Below are 25140 nucleotides of genomic sequence, written 5' to 3'. Positions count from 1 at the left end.
TGGCGACAAATGAAAAAAAATACATTTGTCTCTAAAATAATTGTGGATATTTCCTTTTTTTTTTAATCTTTCGAGCCAGAAAAGAATAGGAAAGAAAAATCTTGTTTTGGATTCGCATGAATGCTTACATTTCTTCGGAAATCGCTACCAGCTTATTTTTTTTTCCAAAAAAATCCATTTTTTGGTTTTTTTTTTTTTAATATCTACCATCGAGGTCGGAACTGCCGCTGGATCCTTGCCGGGAACATGTTTCCCTGATCTTCCTTTCCATTTATCGATCTCCTCCTATTCCAAATTTGAAGGAAGATATCATCATTAGGGCCACGATTATTCGCAAACCCTAATCCCATAGTTGGAGTCTCGCCGGCGGCTGTGGACGGTGACGGCGAGGCCCCATCGGCGGGGCCTCAAAGGGGGGAAGGCCGTTCGCCGTATTAAATTGCTCCCCTTCCCGGTATTTAATGCCACAAACCTGCCGTCTATTTTGGTAGTGATGGGGAGCAGAGCCAGAGAGGGGAGGGGAGGAGAGAGAGAGAGAGAGCGCTACTTAATAAAAAGTTACACTGTGTATTAAATGCCCTCCTCTCTCATTTGACTTTTTTGCGGTGACAGTGCCCACCCTCTCCCCTCGGTTCCTTCAAAGATTTATATCCTCTCATATTAAATTAATCCCATCCTTTCTCCACCGTCTCCTCTCAGTCCTCTCTCTTCTATTCCACCCCTTAAAACCCTAGCTATAAAGAAAAAAAATTGAGAAAAACCGGGGCTTTTTGGCCTTCACCTTTAAGAGATCCAAGGTCTCGATTTCTGGGGTTATCTTTTTTTCAGTGATGGTTTGATGAGGGTTATTTTCAGTATAGAATACGTTATAGAAGTATCGGAGAATACTTTTTTTTTTTTTTTAAATTGTTTTATTGGAATTCTTTTAGCTGATAGCTTCTTCTTCTGCTGCTGTTGCTTCTGATCTTGTCTTCAGATGGAGGCAAATGAGTTTGTTGGCTTTGGGGAGATTGACAGTTTTGTGGGGTAAGTCCTTTGCTATGATCTGGTGTTGTTTTGGTTTTTCTTCAAATTTTGTCTCTTTCTGTTTGTATTTTTTTTAAAAAAATTGCCTTTTAGGGGATTTGAGGTGGTGGAATGTGGGTTGAGATCTCAGTGGCTTTTGGGACTTTGGGTTCCAAAGTGTCTATGTTTCTTTGAGGTCGGAGGAGGGAGCAGCCAATTGGATTCTATCCTTTGTTGTAAAGAATCTAATCGAATCAAAAGTCCCCCCGGAGAAAAAGAAACAGAAAAGAAGAAAGGAATAGTCTCTTGAGCTTTTTAGTTCTTTAGCTTTCTTTTTTTTTTTTTTCAGATGAACATTTAAAAATCTCTATTGTGATTCAGAAATTCAAATGACTCAATAAGCCACTAGATCCTTTTTCTTATTATTCACCCGTAATTCTTTATGGACCATAGCGGCTCAGTTAGATTCTAAACTATGGTAGCAGATATGGTGGGTTTTCCTAGTATTTTTGAATGAGTTGGTAAGGAGTTGTGTTTGGGAAGTTTTGTTGCTGATGAAGAGGCAATAGTCTCTTGAGCTTTTTAGTTCTTTAGCTTTCTTTTTTTTTTTTTTTTCAGATGAACATTTGAAAATCTCTATTGTGATTCAGAAATTCAAATGACTCAATAAGCCACAAGATCCTTTTTCTTATTATTCACCCGTAATTCTTTATGGACCATAGCGGCTCAGTTAGGTTCTAAACTATGGTAGCAGATATGGTGGGTTTTCCTAGTATTTTTGAATGAGTTGGTAAGGAGTTGTGTTTGGGAAGTTTTGTTGCTGATGAAGAGGCAGTTTTTTGTAGGTCCAGTTTTGATCTCGGATGTCAAAACATATATTCTATGATGCTTTATTGTTTTGGTTCTTAGACCTTCATTCAACCTTAATAGATTTTTCAAAAGCCCTGTTGGAACAGAGTGCCTTACAGATGGTAACCAACACCTGTTTTTGCCGGCTGGAATGCCTCTAGTTGCAGGTCCATGGATCATATGGGTTGTTGGCCTTTCATCAAATTGGTTTTCTTATCTTTGTCATGTCACTTTCTGATTTTTATTACAGTACTGCTCTGATTCATTGCTTTAAACTTTTTTGGTTGCTAGTAGGTGCATTTAGTTCGGCTGTCCTTTTATTACCGTGCATAAAACATGGTATCCTTTGAAATATGCTCCCCATTGCATATCTGGTTTATTGTGGCTCCAGAAAGACAGGGTACTGCTCTGTTGATATCCTCTGTGGTACAAGAAGGGTTGCAAAACTCGTGGCATGGCAAGATAGTGCTTAGGTTTCTTGTTATCTATTTTTTAAGCTTCCTGTATGCAGTCATGGACTTCTTTCACTGCCTAGTCATATGTGTTATCTAGCTGTTGTTGAGAAATATGCCGTTTGTTATCTAGTTCCACCGTGAAGGGTGCTAACTTTGCTTTTGCTTGAATTCAGCTGCTGGTTATTTCTTTCCTCCCTGGCATTATCTTGCGCATCAAGTGACATTTCGGCACGTCATGCTTCGCCAGCTGCTAGCAACAATTTTTTCCCTTTTCAGCTTTTATGTTTTCCTCCGTTTTTAAGCTTGACTTTCCTACTGATCATTATTTGGGATCTGATCACGCCATTTAACAGTCAGTTTGTCTCAAGTGCAAGAGTTATATAGTTATAACAAGATTAAGATGATATTGCAGCTATAAAATGAGATTATTAACACAATAAACATTATAAATTTTATATCGTGCATTTCATCAGTTTAGGTTCTTCTGAATGCCTTCCATTATCATGGACAAAATCACCTAATGTTGGCAATGTGAACTTATGTATTAGATAACTGACGTCAAATGCATTCAGTTAAATTCATTCTATATTTTTGACTCTTGACATTGATAATGTATGGCAGGAAGCATGATTGAGTTTCAAGTTGCCTGAGTAGGGTGTTATAAACAGTGGCCATGCATTGATCAAACTAAAGGCATGAAACTAGGTACCATGCTAATTATGTTTCCTGCTGCTACACATGTTTGGTTTCTTATTTTGTGTTGACTGTGTGAATTATGTTAGAATAATTAATAACATAGATATTTGGATGAAAATTTAGAATTGGATATTGCATTATTTATTTCATTGTTTAGTCTACAAAACAGAATTGTCATTGTCTTAGTTATAACCTAGCTACCCTCTCTCTTTCAGATCCAGCCTGCTTGCTTTGTCTATAGAATGAAATTCTCATTTCAGTTAATTGGCATCTTATCGACTGATTTTGTGTGTGAGTGCGTGCATGAGTGTCTGTGTACAGTGCAGATGGATGAGGTTAGTTTACATGCAGTGCTATGATTTAGTAAATTTAGTTAAACATTTATTTTCAAAATTAGATGTTAGAATGCGGTATGGATCAAAAGTTGGATTTAAAAATTATCTTTTTGAAGATATCTTAAAATGATTAACCTGTATCAAGTACCAGTATATGACTAGAAATCTTTTTTTTTTTTTAATCGAAATAACTAAAAGCTTCTACTATGTCTAAATGTCTATAGTTATATATACACCATAGGTAGATTTATACTTTAATGCTCCATATTATCGATAATCTGCTTCTGGTTCCAAGTTTGCATTCAAGTTTCACAGCCTCACATGCCATCTGTTTCTCAAACATATATATTTTTTCTATCATGTTTATAGAGAGACCAATTCTTGTGCAATTAAAATATTATTATTGACTTCAGATTGACAATTTATCATTTGCAGCAATATGTTGTGATCTGTTTTAGGCAATTAGTTTCTGCATTTTTCAGCATTGAAATCAGTATATTCTCTTTCCTGTTATGTTCAACTGTGGAGCCTACTTTAAGAGATGTTCTATTCATTGGAGTTATCGCATACATAATCTCATGCCTCTTAGCAAAATTTTGGAACCTTTTTACTCTTTATATGCAGAATCTCAAGGATGTGTTTATTTTAGTACATTTGCATCAGTTCAGTTAATTGGAAAATCTTGTATATTTTGGACCTTTTAGCTGGTTTAATTTTTCATTTCTTTGGGTCAAAGGTGACAACAGGTTTAGCAAAGGGAATGTATATTATAAAAAAGGGAGTTTCTGTATAAAGAAGAAAAACATGAGCGAATGGGGGCTAAGTGTAGGGCATGGAAGGCTTTACACCAGCCTTTTGTGGCTAGAGAGAAGCCTTCCATGTTATGTGATGCTATATCTCCGCATGTGCAATGCATGTGTAAGGGCCTTTTTTCCTTTTTTATGGTGATGGGGTGAGTGCCTGCAATTTTTTTTTTTTTTTTTGAGTGAGAAGAGTACACAGAAAATAGAGGTAAATAAAGGGAGAGGAGCAGATGAGTATTTAATATTTAAGAACTCTGAATCCTTGAGGCTTCACACCTTGAGGCATGCCTGAAGCTGACCTCAAAGCTTTCTTGTTATATATTAGTAGATTAGATAACTATCTAACTAAAAGCTTTTTCTGTTATTTATGTAATGATAAACTCACTTCTACATCTCGGGCACCTATATTGCTTTCCCTTCATATAAAAGGTGAACTAAGTAAGATGTATCTATTAAACATCAGACTTTTTGTAGAGGTCGGGAGAGTGGAGGTAGTGATCATCCATGCTGACTACTGAGGAGTCTGTGTTGTTTTTGTAAAGGACCCAGAATTCATCTTTTTTGAAAGCCAAGGTATCAGCTGATATGGAAAGTGGAAGAATTGAAAATAGCAAAGATTTTTCAAGATATGCGGTGACAGCTTGTGGTCGAGGGCCTATATGGTAAATCCGAGATTAGCAACTATACTAAACATTGCTTTAGAATTTGTTTATTAAAAGTCTATTATAAGAAGTGATAAACATATCAACTAATACATTAGGATTTACTGATTTTTCTTGGCCATGATAATAGGGGTTGAGTTTTTCCATACATCATTCGGGGGGTTTGGGGTGCCTCATATAGGTACAATAGAGATCTCAGCCAAGATGAAAAACCACGGTTTCCACACATGGCTTAAGGTATGTGAGATGATAAGGCCTTTGCTGGCCTCACATAGCCAAACACAGATGCATTTATGTTATATACTAATGCATTCATTGGCCTTTACAAAGTTCAGCTAAGTAGGACTGCCTTCAAATGTACCTACTAATATTGGATTTTCAGTACTTTATAGTTTTTAAAATAGCATTGTATTCAGGCACTTCTTGGGCAGTTAATCATTTGAAGTCTTCAAATTGCCTCATCCTTGCTCTCGTTTATGGAGTCTGTGAAGGATAAGAAAGTCTCTTTGTAAGTTGGATCATCGTAGTTTAGCTGGATATTAGCGTTTATTATGTGTGATCTTCGTTTATATTTTTCTAATCTGGTAAGTATCCACTTTTGTAACTTATTCCTGTATTCTAGAAGTCTAAATTGTTCTTCTCTTAGGTTGTTCATACCTCATCTGCAATCTGTTCGATTCTAACTCAATTTTAGATGATAAGTGGATTTTCTTGTTGATCAGTATTTGATGGTTCTTCAACATAGTATAATGTGCACCATTCTCTTCTCTCTCTGTGGTTCACATTCCAAAGATGTTGCAGTATAGTAGTCATTGTACATCCTAGTCTTCTGTTTTAATGGTCTAGATTTCAGAAACCTCTTTTTCTTTCCATTTCTACTGTATCAGTTGCAAAATGTTAGCTAAAAATTAGATAAACTGTTAGATTGCTCAATCAATATATTGGATGCTTGTGTTATTAGATTTCATTTTTGTTTTGAGTTCTGGTTGCGATTTGATGATACAAGCCAAATCATTGTCTATTTTTATAATGAGAGAAGGTTTTCTAACCAATCTTTTCTTCGTGACCTCTATACCTCTATGTAGCTGGACTTTGTTATGACTAAATTGCCCTTCTTGGAGTTCCAATACAACCAGAAATGAGAAAGTATTTTAAGAAAGATAATTGAAGCTTCAAAAAAATCTAAAAGACCTCTAGAGTTCTGTTGTGGAAAGTAGAAGGTACCTTGGATCTATGTACCTCTAATATGATCTTTCAAATACCAAACTTATCTCCCAAATCTCAAGCCTTTTGACTTTTCTATTCTATTAATCTGCATCTCTTTTCCCCTTACATTGTTCAGTCTTCTGAAACAACATGCGATGCTGAACCTCACATTGTTCACTTATCATGTTTCAAGAAGTTAATTATCACACACAAATTTGCACCTTTCCTGATATTGCATCTAAGCTTTGCAATGTTCTTGAGCATTATGATCTGTGCTTGCTTGCAGATGGTGAACTACCACATTGCCATAGTTCTAAAATATAATTTTGCCTCCAAATCCTTAGACATAATGACAATCATTTGATGATTAGTATGTTGGATGTAGAGAACAAGGCTGTATGGGAAGGAGAAGATGATCTTATGTCATCTACACAGAAAAAGGCTTGTGAATTCTCAGATCCATCAAAGCAAATTTATGTGGGCACTGAAGAATCCTTTTCTGGACAGATGAATGATGGTAAATGTATGGAATATCCATTTACCCTTCCTGCTGATGAAATTAAATTGGGTGAAAATGAGACAGTTCTTTGCACTGACAAAACTGTTACTGAAATTGAACTACCAGAGTTGATAGGCTGCTATAAAGATGGTGCTTGTAACAGTATAAAGGACATATGTGTTGATGAAGGGATATGTTCCCTCAAAAAGATTTTGGTGGAAAATGATGAGTCAAGCCAGCTGCTTTCTTCTATTTTTAATTATCCTGTGGCAAGTGGAAATAGTGCTCTAAGCGAAGAAATGGCAGCTGCTGCCGCAACCACTGCAGATGATTTGAAGTCTCCATCATATGGGCATCTTACTTCTGTTGAAAAGGATGGAGAGGAGCAACATGTTTCTGGGAGTTTATCCAAAGTTGGAGATAAGTTTGATACAGCTAATCCATTCTTAAGTGATATGTATGATGAGAATATCAGTTTAAAACAATTCCACCCTCTGCATGAGTTTGAAATAGACCCTCAGCAAGTGGAGCCAACCAATTTCAACTGCAGCGATGATCATAAACATTCTTCTGAGAGTTTATCTGAAGTTGGAGCCAAGTGTCGTTCAACTAATCCATTCGTATGTGATATACCTGATGAGACAATCAGTTTTAAGCAGTTCCTCTCTCTGCAAGAGATTGAAACAGATCCCCAGCAAGTGCAGCCTGCCAATTTTGACTGCAGCACTGAGCAACTGGCTGATCGTCAAAAATTTAATCAGGTACTTGATGTGCAGCAGCACTTTCAATTATTTGTTCTGATATGTAAATATAAAACCTGGTCTTTTGTCCCTGAATTGTCAGTTATTGAAGTCGATTCTATGATAATTTTAAATGATTCCCATGATATGCCACTATCATATAAGATAATTTGAGATAATATGAAATGTTCATGATTTATCATTCATTTAAAACACTGAATCTTCATGGATTGGTTACCGACCGTGTGGGATTGCAACTTTATGACCAGAATAAGGGTCTTTAAACACCTGATATAATCTTGTTGCCTTTTGAGACTAGAGGTTCAAGAGGAAACAAACATGTCTCCATTTCCTGCATTTAACTCAAAAGTATCTCCTGTTTATTGTTAATCAGGAATTGAAGAAGAAAAATGTTTAGTCAACATTCCTGCAGGTTAGCAGAATAGTTGACTCTTCTCATGCTTTTCAGTTGCTGTCCTGGGTTTCTCAAATAATAAATTTTTAATTAGCCACATAGACCATAGAAATGTGCTTCCAGTGATACAGGAACACGATCAGCCAAGTTGGAATATTATCAACATTTTGTGTCTATGATTTATCACAGGGTGCACTGGAAGAGGAGTGCTTTATAACCACAGCTGTGACATCTGATGCCAGACAATCCAACCTATGCTGTGGGTCCAAGGAAAATGTTTCTATTTGTTTATCACAGGGCACAGCGGAAGAGGGGTGCTCGATGGCCACATCTGCTTCATCTGATGTCAGAGAGTCTGGGCAGAGTAATGGGGTCAAGGAAAGTCCTGCTAAAAGTTTGTCAGAGGATACATTGCAAGAGGGCTGTTCTGCATCAGCTTCATCTGATGTCTGTGGGTCTGAGGAAAGCAATGAAATCCAGGAAAATCCCAGTAACAATTTATCACCAGGTCTGCTAAAAGATGTTTGCTCTCCAGATACAGCTGTGCCATCTGATGCCAAAGAGGCCAATCAAAGTGGTGGGACAGTGGGAAATCCTGGTAATGCTGAGTTGGAAAATGGAGTCTCCGGAGCAGCATCCATAAGTGGCCAGGAGGAGAGCAATCAGAAAATAGATCGGCAAAAAGATGGACAGGCTAAAAATGATCCAGTAACTGAAGAGGCAGTTTCTGATAATGCTACAGCTTCAGCTCGAAGTTCATTTGTTCATAATAATCATGGAGACTTAAACTACTCCGAGCCTGTTTACCTGTCAGGCCCAATTGTATCATCAGGGCATATACCCTATTCAGGTAGCATCTCTCTTCGGTCTGATAGTAGCACAACCAGCACACGTTCCTTTGCATTTCCCATGTAAGTACATCCTTCCGAGCAATTCCAATTTTGCATTCCAACTATTCCCATATGCAATGCTTAGATTGCAACTATTTATTTTATCCAATCATAAATGCTTGCATTTGACACAGACTCACCTGTACATTCATGCATTAAGCTTCAATCTGTATCATTCCTGTCATACTGACAATCTCTTATTGTATGTGCACTTCTGGTGAAATTTGTATATGCTGAAAACAATTGCGAACTGTTAGATGTTAATGAACTAGGTGTTTGTAAGAGAGTCGGGTGGATGGCTTATCAAATGCATTTTCCTGCTGACTAATTTAGCAGTGAGATACCCCTACCAGAAAGGATTACATTTGTTTCCTGGTTGCATGCTAGCAAGACTAAAGGAAAGGGAATTAGGAAAACAGTAACCCAGGTGACTGGTAATTGTCACATATACAGTTAGGAATCCATTAATGGTGGGAAATAACCAAATGTGTGATTTATGTGGAAATTTATTCATCTTATTAGCATCTATATAGTTACTCATTTTCTTTATATTCCTATCCTTTTCCATTATTCATGTTATTTTGTTTATATTACTGTGCAAGGTCACTAACACAAGTCACTTGGAGATTGGTAGACACTGTGACTCTATAGCATTTTAGATGTTATTTAGTAATTGCATAAGTAAAGGAGAGTGTGAGAATTTCTCCAGGTGTTTTCAGCATTTTGTAACTTTGGTTAGAGACTCCTCCTTTGTGGCTCCAAGTCTAGGATGAAGGTTTAATAAAAAGTTGATGATATCGATCAATACCTGGATTCAGGCAGTGTATCAGAGAAACATTTTGGACTTGTTTGGTTTGCAGGAAGATGGAGTTTTCAAAGGAGAGAAATGGGAAAACAGCTTTTCTATGGAATAAGATTTCCATATTTTATGGGAAAGAAAAATCCATGTGGACATAGGAAAGTCAGTTTTCTACGGGCTAGGAATTGGGGTAATTTTTTTGGACAAAAGTGCCCCTAAGCTTTTAGATGGAATGGGTTAAAGTTTTTCCCTTTATCAAAGGCATAACATGTATTTTATATAATTTTTCTAGAAAAGTAGATGCCCAATCAAACATAAATCACTCTGTAATATGCCACTTTCCTATGGTCAATCAAACATATAAAAACCATGTTGCTAGGCATTATATTTCCAGACATCAACTTTCCAGGAAGAACATTCCAATGGGGGGAAATTCTTCCCACGAACCACATAACTTCTCTATATCAGAGGACTTGACCTTGGATAGGAAAACATGACATAAATAGGATGTGTAAGCAATCCCAAATTGATGGCTTAATACCTTACATGGGCATCCCCTGTATTAGGTTTAGTTCTAATATGCTTGCGTGCTACATGGCAGCACCAAGCTTTTTTAGTTTGTGATTTTGCTTTATCATACTCTTAAGATGCTTTTAACAATCCTTGTTAAAAATCATTGATACTTCAGCGGAACTGTCATGTGTCATTCTGCTAACAAATTGAGCATCATCTTGAACACATTAAAGTTTTTTTATCTTGTCATCATACACATAAAAGCAATGACACTCTAGCATGTTGTCCCAGTTTGCTAATGCTGGATGCTTTCTTTCTACATCTATTTAATCAGTAAATCCACCAGAATGCCTGTCGGGAAACACTCAGTGAAAGATTTTGAAATTCGCTATTTTTCCAACTTTGGCTGAACTGCAAAGGGGGCCATGAAGGTCTTGGCTTATCATACTGCGGCAACTGGTTTTAATAGCTTCCAACTGAACATAGGCTGGTGGAGACCTCTCCTTTCATGTTATTCTTCTCAGTAATTTATTATAAAAATTCCGATATGCAAATGTATGCTGTGGTATCTTTGCTGATCTGCTGTATAATGTTGCTGTACTTGGTTTGCAATGTAGACAAACAGATTAGATGGACATGATAATATCGTTCTGGGATGTGTGAACTAAGCATAACGCTAGTAGTCATACCCCTCCTTTCCTTAAAAGAGGTGTTTTGGGTTTCCCAGGTGGTACATCCCAAGTACATGGACCTGGAAAATTTACTTTAGGTGGGTCTTCCATCCTATTCTATTCCCTTCTAGTGCATGTGCATCGGTTTTCACAAGTAAGAAGTTTGGAGAAGGAATTTCAAATAGTTCATGTAAGGACAAAGGGTGTTGGGTCTTTGTGTAATGATAACTTTCACTTCTCTCTGCTCATTAAAATCTGCAAATTCATCTCATGTGCATCTTACCATGCAAGCCCTAACTATATTAAACTGGTTCATTTTCTCTTGATCTACTTTGCTTATTTTACAGCCTCAGTAATAAATGACATCGATTGTGTTAATGCATAGACTACAGCCGGAGTGGAATAGCAGCCCAGTCAAAATGGCAAAGGCAGACCACAGTCATTTGAGGAAGCACCGAGGTTGGAGGGTGGGACTTCTTTGCTGTAGATTCTAGATCCACATCATTCCCTTATTCAGTTTATTCTATTATACATCATCATGATTTTGTATCAATCCCTTGAGGTTCTTTTTCCCCTTTTCCTTTTTTATCCTGCTTTATTTATTCTATAGCAGGTTCAGAGTGTTGTGGCATGGGATAATGGTTTGTATCATGTAATGAGAGATCTGGGTAATATCTTGTTTTCACTATAAGATCTTGGAGTAGTTCAGCATGTATTTCTCTTCATAAAGAAATGGTTATCTGTGGTTTGATATAAGAGTTTTACTTCTTTCTTGGCCTTTTCCTTTGTCAAGTTTTGGTTGTCTTTAGTCGGATGGGATCCACTGGAATTGTTGTGACAAGTAGTACATATGTTTGTATCTTGGTAGGAGCTGTAAACTATAATGCTGCAGCTTAGTATCTTCTATCTTGCTACTACATACTCACTTGTACATCTTCAAAAGTTACAGCAGTCTTTTAACAGTGTTCTACCGCAATTCCTTTTCTTTTCCTATTACTCAAAACTTCAAATTTTCTATGTTATCTTGCTCTGAGCCTGTAATGCCACCCAGAAGTCTCATCCAAGAATAATCTTCAATTGGTGTTTCCAATTTCCCCAGTACTAAAAAAAATTCTTTTATCAAGCTATGCATCACTCTGCATGCAGGTGTATCCAGCTCCATTATTTGGTCGATCATAAAAGGAAAAAAAGAGGTGAGGGGGGTGACTTGTATTTTGTGGAATGCCTGGGAATTGGGATATCATTCTTGGCCTGCAGGAAATATTTGTTTGAGAAATTGTGTGATTAGGTATAACCATAATTTTAAACTTTCATATTTTTATCCTTTTAAATGTTAGAAATTAGAGAATGTTGATCCCTAATGTTTTAAAGATCATTCAGAGTGTTTTGAAAAGCTGGATGATAAAATGTTAAAAGCTGTGTTCTTTATGACTAGTCTGCATATATTCATAGCTTGTACAAGCCTCTTGGTAAGGTCTTCTTGTCATACATGTGCAGAGCTGTTGGGAGGTGTCAAATCCACGGATTTTTGTGTGGATACATTTTTGCTATTTTATTTACCTTTTCAAAAAAAAGACAGTAAAAGGACATTTGCTGGGACCTCTTGGTTCAGCACTCATATTTTCTTGACAGCTCTGCTGAGACCTTTGAATTTGAGAATAGAATTGAGATGAAACATTGAATTCACTAAGAAATTCAGGATTCTTTGGTGTTTCATCCCAACCGCATTTTCGGAAACATGATGATTGACACAAATAACACATGTTACAAAGGTAGGCATGTCATAATTTGACACTTCAACAAGAGTAAATAAAGTTTGAATCCTCTACAGTTCACTTCTGTCTTCTTCCTTTTGTTAAACAAATAATATTCTATTCATGTGGATAATCTTGTACGTCAGTAACTATTTATGAGTTGGAATCATCTAACACGCGATGGTGAAGTGGACGTAAATGAACAGTGCTTGAACAAGTATACTTGAGCTTGGCTCGTTTGATAACCTTAGAAAAGCTTGAGCTTCCTCGGTTAAGTTTAACCCCAGGTCTAGTTATTGATGGACTACTTGTTTAAAGGATCTAATGAAAGCTTGAGGAATGGTAGATTTTGTTAGACATAAAACTTCAGTTGGTGTTCATGACCAAATCTCAATTTTTTAGTTTAAATACACTCTTTGCGGTCCAAATATTAAATATAATAACTTAAATTAAATAATAAATGAGTTAATATTTTTTTTCGGATTTTGGAGCTTAATCAAACCAAGCATGAACAAGCCAGACAAAACTCAAGCTCAAGTTGTTTAACAATCAAGTAAATTTATGTTAATATAAGCTGCTCACAAACAGCCAGAACATCTGACAAGCCTAACAACAGGTGATTTTATTCCAAGAATAGACTAGGAAGAATCCATAGTCTAAAATATGGCATTCTCTCGGCTGGGTAAGCATGACTTAGAGAAAACTCTCCATAACATATGGCACTCAAAAGGAGTACCTTTGCATTTGTCTCTAGTGCGGAAAAAATAACAACAACGACAAATTTTTATAAGTTTTAAATTAAGTGTACCAATTAAAAGTGAGTATAATCAACACTTCTAGATGATCACAGCCATCCAATGTCGTCCTCCCCTGCATCACACGTGCCAAGTGCCATTAATTTTATATGTATGCGTCCCCAGGATCGAGGGTATGGGATACAGTAGGCTGGGGCCCACCAACTGGTCTTCCAGCGGCATCCAAACTCTGGGCGGGCCCAGCAGCGAGTACAGCACGCGTACGGCGTCCCTCCCCCACATCCACAGAGGGCCGGACGAACTCCCGTCCGCCCCGCCCCCACCATTCTGACACGTTCCTCCCGATACCTTGCACGTCTCACCCACCCCACCCACTGTCAGATCCCAGGACCAGCTGTCCTTCCAACCAGAATCCACCACGTGGCTGATGCCAGCGTCGCCGCTCGCCGGACGACACCGACCTCTCGGTCCCGGACACCACCACGTGGGCATACGTCACCGCGCATGAGCGGTGGTCCCCTCGCCGTACCCAGCGGGCCCCACCTTGTCCCTTTCCAACCGCTGGCGTGGCAACCGTAGCGCACCCCACCCTCCCCCCTCCCTTGCTTTGCAAAACAAATGCTAATTACCATAACTAACACAGTCTTTGTCACCCCAAACAAGTCATGTCCACTAATCCTTAATTAAGGAAAAGATTAAGAGAGAGAAAAAGAAGGCAACTCCTTGCATTTTTTGCTATATTTCTTTAATTTTGAAAACAAAGCCGGTCAGTCGTAATCGACAAAAAGATAAGAAAACCAAACACATCCAAAAGAAAACCCAATTTAAAAAAACAAAGAAAAAAAAAGATATACATAGAAATCATTCTTTCTTTAATAATATAGTTTAGGGGAGATTAATGAAGGACTAATTATGGAAGATAGAGGGAGGGATCGGCGTCCCCCCAGTGGCCTTGGTTCCAGAACGCACCCGGATCGACGGCGCTGGTGAGATCAAAAAGGGAAGGGTCCACCGTTGCCGGCCAGTCCAGCCCGGTGAGTCCCCCACCGCCACCGCCCGATCGCCCGTGAAAGGGTGGCAGATCCACGGGGGCCGTCTGATCCATTAGTCCCGGCATCCTGATCTCCTCCGCCAACGTCGCCGCCGCCTTGGGAGGCGATTGCTGAGGTCCGACACGGATCGGCGGCGGATCGGAGAAGTTGAACCCTAAGACCGCCGGTGAAGTGGCAGCAGTGGCCATCAGGCCGGTGAAGCTGCTGCCCGCCGCCACCTGCGAGAAGATCTCGGGCGCCTGGTGACCTAGAGTGTCCAGCGCCACCGTTTGCGGCGGCGGATCGAAGGAAAGGTTGGGGTGGGAGGTCTGGGAGGAGGCGAAGAGGGTGGAGTCGGGGAAAGAGGCGGAGACGGAGGCGGACGCGGAGGCGGAGGCGGAGGCGGAGGCTTCTGTGGTGGCGGCGGTGAGGCTGGAGCTGTCGCTGCTGGATCGGGAGGCGGAGGGCCGGCGGCTGTCTTTGTCGCCATCGCCGGTGGTGGAGGAGGATTTGGAGGTCTTGGACGAGGAGGAGGAGGAGGAGCGCTTGGTTTTCCGGCAGCCCCCACCGACGGGGACGTTGCGGAGGACGCCGCCCTTGGTCCAGTAGCGGCGACAGGCCTTGCAGAAATGGCGGGGCTGGGAGAGATTGTAGTTGTTATAGTAGCAGAACTTGGTGTTGGTGGAGTCGCAACGCGGGCACTTGACCGGTGGTTGCTGCTGCGCTGCCGCCGGGTACCCCCTTAGCCGCCGGACATCCGCCCCGCCTCCACCACCTCCTCCTCCGCCGCCGAAGATGCGGCCGGAGACGCCCGGTATCGACTGGAAATCCTGCATTAGGCTTCTGGTGGTGAAGCTCGGATTCCCGCGAGGAACCGGAAGGAGAGTAGCCGACCGGGTGAGGAGTCGGATGGAAGGTGAGTTCCCGTCTGGGGATCTAGAAGCCTCTAGAAAATTCTCGACCTCCTTGGGGCAAAGGTTTGCACATTTATCACGGCTCGCCGGTTAGAGAACTGCTTCCCTCTCCCTCTCTCACTCTCTCCTCTGGGAAGAGCAACTGTTTCGCCTTCATGAGCCATCGCAAATATCTTCCGTGAGCCGCCGTATAAAATTACTAATTCAACCCCCTCTTCACATAAATTGACAGAAATAACACCACCAATATTGCTGATGGAAACGCCACTCAACGGTGAAACTGTAGAGCTAACGGAATTTATACGGATTCTATACGTATGTTGGACTTTAATAGATCAGAATAAATTTAACATTCTTGTTTTAATTTAAATTCAATTGTTCTAATGCATTGGACGCAGATGAGATACATAAGGAGGATGAAAATATAGTATCAAGCTTTGAAATTATGTCCCAAAATTTGATAGAGTCATTATTCTCTTAGCTAACATTTATTTATAATCAGATTGCAAATAATCCCTTACAATTCTTCATCCAACCTCTAATTATTTCACATATATTTTAACTAAACTACAACTTGATGACTATTTTGATAGATATGCGTAATGAAGGGAGAAAATGTGATAGCACTAAAGTAACGGTAATAAAATTATTATTGCAAATTTATAATATTTTTATGAATTAATGCTCTAAGTTTCTTGTAAAAGCATGACCCAAGAAGAGAAAACGAATGGTTATACGAGCTTTAACAAAGTTTAATAATAAACTGGCGTCTGTAGTGGTTGTCATCACGTTCCTCCGGTAGGGGTATCCTCGTAAATTTGTTCCGGGCTGGAGGGCAGTCGGGCAATGCCGTAGGGGTGGGCTGGATGTATGGCAGGGGCCGTACGTCCGTGGCTTAGAGGGCGGTTGATCCGAAAGCGACACGTGGGCTATCCTGGGCGGTGCCTTGCCACCACCCAATCCTGCTGTCGGCCATCCTGCTCTTGTGTGGTCCTCCGCGTCCCACGTTGCACCCTGCCATTGGTCCCCTTCCCAATCATTGCTGGCAGCCTTCTCGCACGGACCCCATCTGCGTGCTACTGACACAATTACCACCTTGGTGCAGCACTCGCTGCTCCGACGACCGACGCTATGCCGCGACTCCTCGCCTCGCTCTATCCCTTGGGGGTGCATCCATCAGACGTCCCGATTTTGTTCGCATCACCAGGCGATCATCTCGACCGTCTGCAATGAGGTTGATTTGCCTCTGTAAAATTCGGACACGGTCTCGGTTGATCAGGTCCCCTTCCTCGGAGTGGGCACCTTCGGGTCCCACGGAAGATTGATAGCTTCAAGTTAAACGTGGCTCCAAGTTAGGGACCTAGAATTGTGCGCCATTTTTGAGAGCGTGGCTAGGACCTATGTCTGTAGATCATGTCCTTTTTGTGGGGTGGCTAGGGACTATGTTTTTAGGTTATGTATTGAATTCCTGCAGACAAGAATCTGTCAGGAAAAAAAAAGAGCAGAAGTTTTGGTGCATAATACAATAATTGGAACAAAACATATAATAAAAAATAACTTTTTCTTTTTTTTGAGCTGATGAGACTGATCAGAATAAGATGCGAAAATATTGTTTCTTTTTAAAGAAGATTCGAGCTCTCTATGTTTGACAAAATTTACAGGATATGGCAGTCCGGTCAAATCTTCATGTGGTTTAGAATAAATTTTATATGAGAGATTTTTTCTTTTTTAAAAAATAAAAAATTGGAGCGGTGGGGGGTGGGGGGGGGGGGGGGGGGGTTGTGTGTTTGACATGATGCATCTATTTCTCTTGCACATGACTATAAAGCTTCAACTCTTACTGAAAAATATTCGTTTCGAGACCGAGTGCTTCAGTACCATCAAGAGCTAACAGATCAGATATCATTTTCAAACACTATATCCGGACCGTCAAAATATACTCTATTCGATAGTCATTCGCATTCTGATATTTAATCACAGTTCGATATCCATCGTGACTAGAATTCAGATCACACCATTGGAAACAAAAACTCGTTTGCTGAGATGCCACCTCAATGGCTTTGAGAGATTGAACCCAAAGCTTTGCTGAAAGAACACTTACTTTTAGCCAAAGATCCCTCAAGTCTATTGATGAGTGGAATGAAGATGTGTGATCATGTGTTAAACACCAGTAATGAAAGGTCTATTTATAAGCCCATGGATCTTCTCAAGTTAATATAATCTATTGTTAATCAAGATAATGAGCTGGTAGAATGAGAGGATGATAATTTTTTATTAAAAAAATTAGGCTGTTTTACACATGAGTAGTGAGAGTAGTAGAAGAGCACGCTGTTGCTACGAGGCTTAAAATTTCAGATGAAGAGATTGGATGAAGTCATGCTGGAAAGGCTGTAGCGATCCGAATCGAATCTCCTTCGAAAAAATCTGCAAAACAAATCAAAAATTGGTGGAGATCCTCCGATCTTTGACCCTCCAATGCTTAAGTCAGTTTGGGCCTCAAGAACAGGAGATGAAAAAAATAGAATATAGAGTAAGAATACTGATATGGAACTAAAGAGTTTGTGACTTTGTGGGAGCTAGAGTTCCAACTGCAAAGTCTAACTCCCTCTAGTTTAAGCTTTGCTTTGACCTTGGGACTTGGGAGCCCGAACTTACTGTTAGAATCTGACACCTCGAGATTCGATCCATAATAAGCCTGGAATGAGGTCTAGAATGATGAACGGAGTCCAACAAGTCCAAGAACAGTCCAAATAGAGTCTAGATGGAGAAGTTACATACAGAGCAATTCGAAGGGGCCCACAAGCTGATGGAGGCTGGTGGCAGTGCAGGCCAGGCTGGCAACCGGACCAGCAGTGCGCTAGGCCGTGCCCAGGCCCAGTGCGGGCACCAGCATGGGCACACGCATAGCCGCGGCCCAGGCGGGCGCGCGACAGCACATGGGCTCGCGAGGAGTGTCATAGTCCACACAGTCTGTCGTGGATCGGGGCATTTCCAACCCCATTTTTCACTGTCCACAGTGGACCGTGACCATTTCACAGGCAATTCTCAGGGTTTATGGCACAATGGCTGTGGACCAGGTCCATATCACGGGGTCTATGGGATTTGTTGAAGTTGTTTGCGGGAACCAGTGGCATGGTGAGTTCGACAGAACCTGAGCAGCAGCTGCGAGCAGAGGTAGCAGCAGACCCTAGAAAGGCACCAACAGAGAGTAAGAGCAGAAGCTTCAGACAGACTGTCAGGTAGTAGACAGCGGTCGCTTCAGGAGTTCAGAGGATCTTCCTAGAGAGAGAGTTTTTATGAGGGAGAGCTTCTTATGAGAGAGAGATTAGGTGTACGAGGATTGAGAGTATAATTTTTTTTTATAATTTTTTTTTCTCATAGTGAAGTTTGCATATCCTGTGGAGGTGAGTCTTTTGGCTGATCCACATATTTGATTGTGTTTCTGTTATATTTCTTCTTTCTTTCTGCTATGACATGTAGTATCGAAAAGATCCTGTAGAAGTAGTATCCTGGCCAAACATCTCCAATGTTTATCTAAAGGATCCCTTGGTCCTCTATTTATAGAGAGGCTGATGAGAGTGTTAGAGAGTTTATTAGACCGTTGAAAAAATTTGTTAGACTGTTAAAGACTAGCTGTAGAGTTTGTTAGACTATTGGAGGCTAGCTGTAAGTGAGCTAGAGTATAGCTGTATGTAAGATCGTGATCAGTTGTGGCTTAGTTGTAACGATCATAACAGATTTTAACAAAATGACTGTGGCCATTAATGAAATAGTTCACCTCGATAAAATACTAGGATGAAATTAAGTATCATATGAGATCGGACGTCTTGGATATAGAACACTATATTTCAGATCGGTATTTATATGAACTAAAATGAGTCAGGCCGATATTCAGCCTTTAGATTGATTTTATGATAGACAACCTTCAATTTAGGTCAGCTTTATGATAGACAGCCTCTAATTCAGATCGACTTTGTGATGGGCTCAGCCTGTTGAGATCGGCTTTAGGTTGAGCTCAGTTCTGTTGAGGTCGGCTCCCGTTGAGATCGATTTTATGGTGATCTCGATCTCAAGTTGAGATCAATTTTGTGATGACCTCAGCCTTAAGTTGAGTTTGGCTCTATGATGAGGTGAGATGAGATAACTCCCATAATACTTGTCCCCCACTTTTGAATCCGAAAAAGTTGCTTTAGATAAAAAAAGTAGTCCAGGATATAAGTTCTCAGTTTATTCGAGATGGCGAATTTGTGCCATTTGATTTTTCAAATGAACTGCTCGTAACTTTGAGTAGATCGAAAGATATCCTCGATCTGGAGATTGGTATTTAATAGAACTTCAAAATAATTTCGATCCGGAGATCGATAATAGAATTCTAAGATAACTTCGATCCAGAGATCAATAATAGAATTTCAAAATAACTTTGATCCAGAGATCTATATTTGATAGAATATCAAAATAACTTCGATCCTGAGGTCGGTATTTATAGGAGCTAAAAGATAATATCGATTCGTAGATCGATATTTGAGAGATCTTATCTCCGTTTGTGTCTCTCGGAGCTCTACCAATCCAGAGATTAGATTTGGAGAGATCTTTTTCATTTATATCCTTCGAGGCTCTACCAATCCGAAGATTGAATTTTTATAGATTGAAAGATAATATGTAAAAATAAGCTCATCGGAGTATTTTTTATTGATAATACTTTCAAAGATTTTCAGAATTCTAGGTATGGGAAGATCGATATTTTGTAGGATAAACTCAATCCTGAGATCGGTATAATCTCGACCCAGAGATCGATATTTTGTAGAGCTGAAAAGATAATCTCGATCGTGAGGTCGGTATTTATGTGAGCTAAAATATAACCTTAACCTTGAGACCGGTATCTGATAGAAATCTAAGATAATCTCGATCTTCAGATCGGTATTTGATAGAACTGAAAAATAACCTTGACCTTCAGATCAGTATTTTATAGAACTGAAAGATAATTTCGACCTTCAGATCGGTATATTATAGAACTGAAAAATAATCTCAACTCTTAAATCGATATTTATATAATTAAAAGATAACATTGACCTTCAGCTCAGTATTTGATAGAACTGAATGATAAACTCGACCTTCAGGTTGGTATTTTATAGAATTAAAAGATAACCTCAATCTTCAGATCGGTATTTTATAGAACTAAAAGATAACCTCGATCTTCAGATCGGTATTTGATAGAATATTAAGATAGCTTCAATCCTGAAGTCGGTATTTGAGAAATTTTATCTCCATTCATGCCTCTCAGAGCTCTACCAATCCGGAGATTAGATTTTGAGGAGATCTTATTTTCATGCATCTCAGGCTATACCAATCCGAACATTGGATTTTAAGGAGATCTTATCTCCATGTCTCTCGGGGCTCTACCAATCCGAAGATTAGATTTTGAGGAGATCTTATCTTCATTTATGCCTCTCAGGGCTCTACCAATCTGGAGATTGAATTTGGAGAGACCTGTAATAGAATTTCAAGATAACTTTGATCTAGAGATCAATATTTTATAGAGCTGAAGATAATCTCGACCCTGAGGTTGGTATTTTGTAGAGCTGAAAAGATAATCCCGATCTTGAGATCGGTGTTTGATAAAAATCCAAGATAACTTTGATCTTGAGGTTAGTATTTAATAAAAATCTAAAATAACCTCGACCTTGAGGTCGGTATTTGATAGAGCTGAAGATAACCTCGGCCTTCAGATCGATATTTAGTAGAAATTCAAGATAACTTCGATCTTGAGATCGGTATTTAATGAAAATTTAAGATAACCTCAATCTTGAGATCAGTATTTGATAGAGTTAAAGATAACCTTGACCTTCAGATCGGTATTTAGTAGAAATCTAAGATAACTTTGATCCTGAGGTTGGTATTTAATAAAAATCCAAGATAACTTTGACCCTGAGGTTGGTATTTGATAGAGCTGAAGATAACCTCTCTCCTAAGGTCCGTATTTTCAAGATATCCTCCACTTTATGTTGGTATTTTATAAAGCTGAAGATAACTTCAACCCTGAGGTCGGTATTTTCAAGATAATCTCGACCTTTATGTCGGTATTTTATCGAGTTGAGAGATAACTTCGATCTATAGATCGATATTTAAAAAATCTTATCTTCATTTATGCCTCTTAGAGTTCTATCAATTTGGAGAATTAGATTTTGAAAAGATCTTATCTCTATGCCTTTCGGAGCTCTATCAATCTCGAGGATTGGATTTTGGAGAGATCTTATCTCTATGCCTCTCGGGGCTCTACCAATCCTGAGGATTTGATTTTTCCTCAGAGCTCTACCAATCCTGAAAATTAGATCTTGAGAAGATCTTATCTCTATACCTCTCAGGGCTCTACCAATCCTGAGGATTAAATTTTGAGGAGATCTTATCTGAAAATTGGATGTCTCACCTTCTAATGAGCTTCTGTTGAGCCTTTCCATTGAGATCAGGTTTTTCATAAGCTAAGCCTCTTGATGAGCCTCTGTTGATCTTTCTATTGAGATCGATTTTTTTATGAGCTAGACCTCCTGACGAGCCTCTGTTGACCTTTCTATTGAGGTCAATATTTTTATGAGCTCAGCCTTTATCTTTCTAATAAGGTCGGCTTTTTAATTAGCTAGGCTTCTTGATGAGCCTTTATTTAATATTTCTCTTATCTTTGGGCTTGATACTCTTTTGTTTCGACTGATATGCTCAAGAACCTATTGTTCTGCAAGAAAGAAATAAAATAATAGATGAGACTTGAGAGTCTATTATCATGGGGGTTATGCATTCTATTTGAGAGCCTTTAGGTTTTGTTTGACTCTTCTTTATTCTTTGCCTCAGCTTAGATTTGTTTTTGCTTTTTATTGGCCTAATTTTGTCTTCGTCTCGGTCATGATTTTGATTCTGACTTGGCCATATTTTTCTCCTTTGATCTTGTAAGAAGGAAAAGGAAAGAATAGTAGATGAAAGTTTAAGGGTCTTTTATCAAGAGTTTTTGTTTGAGAACTCGTGAGTTCTGCTTGACTCCTTGTTGTTTGGCTCAAGCTTGATCTGCATTTTGAATCATTTTGATTTTGGATTGAGATCAAGCCTTCTCTCCTCTCTCTCTCTCTCTCTCTCTCTCTCTCTCTCTCTTTTGAACCAATTTTGACCTGGGCTTTGAAGATACCCATGGGTCTCCTCAACGTTATTGGAGGCCAGATGCATACAGAGACCTTTTGTGTCAAGTTGATTGGACTGCCATCTAGAAATTCTTCTCATTTTTCAATCTAGAGGCTCTTCTTTCTTGTGTCAAGTCGGTAAATTACTGACCAGTACCTTTCCCTTATTTTTCATTTGGAGGTTTTTTTTTTGTGTCAGGTCGGTGGACTACCAATCAGGATCTCTTTCCTTGTTTTGCTGCTGCTACCACGGCTGCTGATAACTCAAAGGGAAGAGTCGATGGAGGACATGTCTTCGACTGTTGCTTTGCCACTTAGGATAGGTAATTCGCATTGCAAAGAGGTCGCTCGGCTTCAGCTGATAACGGATCTTGCTATGACCTTGTCATCCGATACGATGGCTACCACGTGCTAGCCGAGCGAGAGGAAGCTGCTCACATAGTGGTGATGGAGGAGGGAGGAGATGGAGATGAGCTCAAGGACAGGATGGTACACGAGAGAGAAGAAGAGGATTCCATTTCAATTGCACCAGAGATTTCGATCTTACGGGATTTAGCACCAGCAAAGAGGGAGCTGACTGCTCGGAAGAGCGGTGATACGATGAGCTTGCGGGAGCCCGAGAGAGAGCCAGTCTCATTGTGCCAGGTTCGAGGGAGTCTGGCAATATTCAAGAGAGTGTTGAGGTTGGGAAACTACCTACCTAAGGGAGATGCACATAGGAGCAGGGGCCACCAACATAGAGGGATTTGGCACCAGATAATTACCGACCCAATGGAGCTTGGCCTCAGAGACGTAAGTGGGTGCACGGAACTTGGAGATGGTCGATCAAGGGAACATTAACGCCAAGAAAATCATCGACTAAACTAGTGGCCTGGTGAGGTTTAGCTCCGAGAACACATGTGGGCGTGGAGAAGGAAATCGGAGACCGCCGAGACTGCCAATCCGACGGAGCTTGGCGTCGAAATCACCTGTGGAGGCAAGGAGGACAATCGGAGATGCGGGACTGCCATCCCAATGGAGTGGGTGCCAGGAACATGCACGACATGAAAAAGGGAGCCAAAGATCATCAAGGCCACCGTTTTGGTGGAATCCTCAGTCGGGATATCACCGATTTGTCAAAACTTGGTCCCTAATGGTGTACGGGGCATCGATCCGACTGCACCAATGGTGGGAGCCCACTGATCCGACCGTGCTGATGGTTCTTGACTCCAGGAAGGCGCAGGCGGATTGGGGGCGACCTCGAGTGGAAGGGGAGCCAACTTCCTTCTTCCCCTTCTGCCCTTCATCTTTTCTTTTTCTTTTTTTTTCTATTTTTTTTGTCTAGTTACATTACCTATAGGATGATGTGACGGACCTTATTGCATCCAGTAGGTGCGGGAGGATCAAGCCGTGGAAGGCTGTTCACAGTTCTTAGAACTTGAGTTTTCTCAAACAGATATCTTGTTTTGACAGACTTTCTTATCCTTGTTTAATTTTTGCTTTGGCTCACATGCTCAAGAACTTATTGACCTACAAGAAAAGAATAGAATAATAGATGGAATTTGAGAATGTATTACCATAGAGGTCATAAGTTCTATTTGAGGGCCTTGGGAAAAGAGGAGGCCGAAAAAGATATTTTCACCCTTTGTCATGTTCTCGAGCACCGAGCATGGCCCTTTGATTTTTTAAATTGGTGAGTATTGTCATTTCACAGTATGTGGGGGCCATCTCCATCAATGCCATGAGTTGACAGCTTAAGGCTTTAAGGATGGCATGGTAAAGTGATGTGATCTGATAAGACTTCACAGAGAGATCTGATCTCCTGTGGATAAGAATTGAGATATTAAAGAAAACTTTAATTAATACTTATCGTCAGTGCACAACTTTTTGAGAAAGGACTTTCATCTTCCCCCTAATCTTCGTTGAAGAGGAGATGAAATTGCTTTTGACATGTCTCCAGAAAAAAGTGGTGGAGGCATAAAGTTATCTTGTGCTCTCTAATTCATTAGTTTTTCATGAAATTTTTTAGCAACGAGACTCTTCTTCTAGTGCCAATCTGTTACTGCGAGGCTCAAAATTTTAGACGAAGAGATTGGATGAACTCATGTTGGAGAGGTTGTAGCGATCCGAACGGAATCTCCTTCGAAAAAATCTGCAAAATAAATCAAAAATCGATGGGGATCCTTCGGTCTTTAATCCTCTGATGCTTAAATTAGTTTGGACCTCGAGAACAGGAGATGAAAAAAATAGAATAGAGAGCAAGAGTGTTGATGTGGAACTAGAGAGTTTGTGATTTTATGGGAGCTAGAGTCTCAACTGCAGAGTCTCCTTCTAGTTTGAGCTCTAGTTTGAACTTGGGACTTGAGAGCCTGAACATACCTAGAGGATCCTTTGATCTTCTATTTATAGAGGGGCTGATGAGGTCGTTAGAGAGTTTCTTAGACCGTTAAAGGAGTTTATTAGGCCGTTGAGATCAGCTGTAGAGTTTGTTAAGCCGTTAGAGACCAGCTATAAGTGAGCTAGAGCATAGCTGTATATAAAATCGTGGCCAATTGTGGCTTAGTTGTAGAGATTATGACGGATTTTAACAAGATGACTGTGACCGTCAATGAAATAGTTCACCTCGATAAAATATCGGGATGAAATTAAGTATCATATGAGATCGGACGTCTTAGATATAGAACACTATATTTCAGATCGGTATTTATATGAACTGAAACTAGTCAGATCAGTATTCAGCCTTCAAGTCGGCTTTATGATAGATAGCCTCCAATTCAGGTCGGCTTTATGATAGACAGCCTCGAATTCAAGTCAGCTTTGTGATGGGTTTAGCTTGTTGAAGTCGACTTTAGGTTGAGCTTAGCTTCCTGATGTTCTCAGTTCTGTTGAGGTTGGCTCCCATTGAGATCGGTTTTATAATGTCCTCGGTCTCAAATTGAGGTCGGTTTTGTGGTGATCTCGACCTTAAGTCGAGATTGGCTCTATGATGAAGTGAGATGAGATAACCTC

At 40.0% G+C, this 25140-nt stretch overlaps 2 protein-coding genes across 16 annotated transcripts; one reads left to right on the top strand and one right to left on the bottom strand.

The window, feature by feature from the left end:
* The first annotated feature begins 491 nt into the window (after positions 1-491).
* Positions 492-11294, top strand: LOC105061062 (uncharacterized). 15 transcript variants are annotated; one of them, XM_073257242.1, is made up of 9 exons: positions 492-797; positions 977-1026; positions 2483-2537; positions 2931-3014; positions 4686-4805; positions 4936-5042; positions 6397-7271; positions 7855-8576; positions 10924-11294. In XM_073257242.1, exons 7-9 carry the CDS (start codon positions 6432-6434, stop codon positions 11030-11032), a joined length of 1671 nt encoding a protein of 556 aa, XP_073113343.1. In that variant the 5' UTR covers positions 492-797; positions 977-1026; positions 2483-2537; positions 2931-3014; positions 4686-4805; positions 4936-5042; positions 6397-6431; the 3' UTR covers positions 11033-11294. The 15 variants fall into 15 exon arrangements, 12 of the variants coding, with proteins under 12 accessions (XP_073113343.1, XP_073113338.1, XP_073113332.1 ...); XM_073257237.1 differs by lacking the exon at positions 2483-2537; XM_073257231.1 differs by lacking the exons at positions 4686-4805; positions 4936-5042.
* A 2464-nt stretch (positions 11295-13758) lies between these two features.
* On the bottom strand, positions 13759-15138 carry LOC105061063 (dof zinc finger protein DOF5.4). Its single transcript, XM_010945004.4, has one exon. The coding sequence runs from the start codon at positions 14912-14914 to the stop codon at positions 13958-13960; it is 957 nt and encodes a 318-aa protein (XP_010943306.1). The 5' UTR covers positions 14915-15138; the 3' UTR covers positions 13759-13957.
* Positions 15139-25140: the final 10002 nt, after the last annotated feature.

This window comes from Elaeis guineensis, chromosome 1 (assembly GCF_000442705.2).
Source record: "Elaeis guineensis isolate ETL-2024a chromosome 1, EG11, whole genome shotgun sequence".
Taxonomy (NCBI): domain Eukaryota; kingdom Viridiplantae; phylum Streptophyta; class Magnoliopsida; order Arecales; family Arecaceae; genus Elaeis; species Elaeis guineensis.
Note: the sequence above shows the minus strand (reverse complement) of the source record. Positions and strands in the feature narration are given on the sequence as shown.

Coding starts and splice junctions, on each gene's coding strand:
- LOC105061062 (XM_073257221.1), top strand. CDS start 6,375: ATGATTAGTATGTTGGATGTAGAGAACAAGGCTGTATGGGAAGGAGAA. Junction 7,272..7,854: donor ATCGTCAAAAATTTAATCAG/GTACTTGATGTG, acceptor GATTTATCACAG/GGTGCACTGGAAGAGGAGTG. Junction 8,577..10,923: donor CGTTCCTTTGCATTTCCCAT/GTAAGTACATCC, acceptor GTTAATGCATAG/ACTACAGCCGGAGTGGAATA.
- LOC105061063 (XM_010945004.4), bottom strand. CDS start 14,914: ATGCAGGATTTCCAGTCGATACCGGGCGTCTCCGGCCGCATCTTCGGC.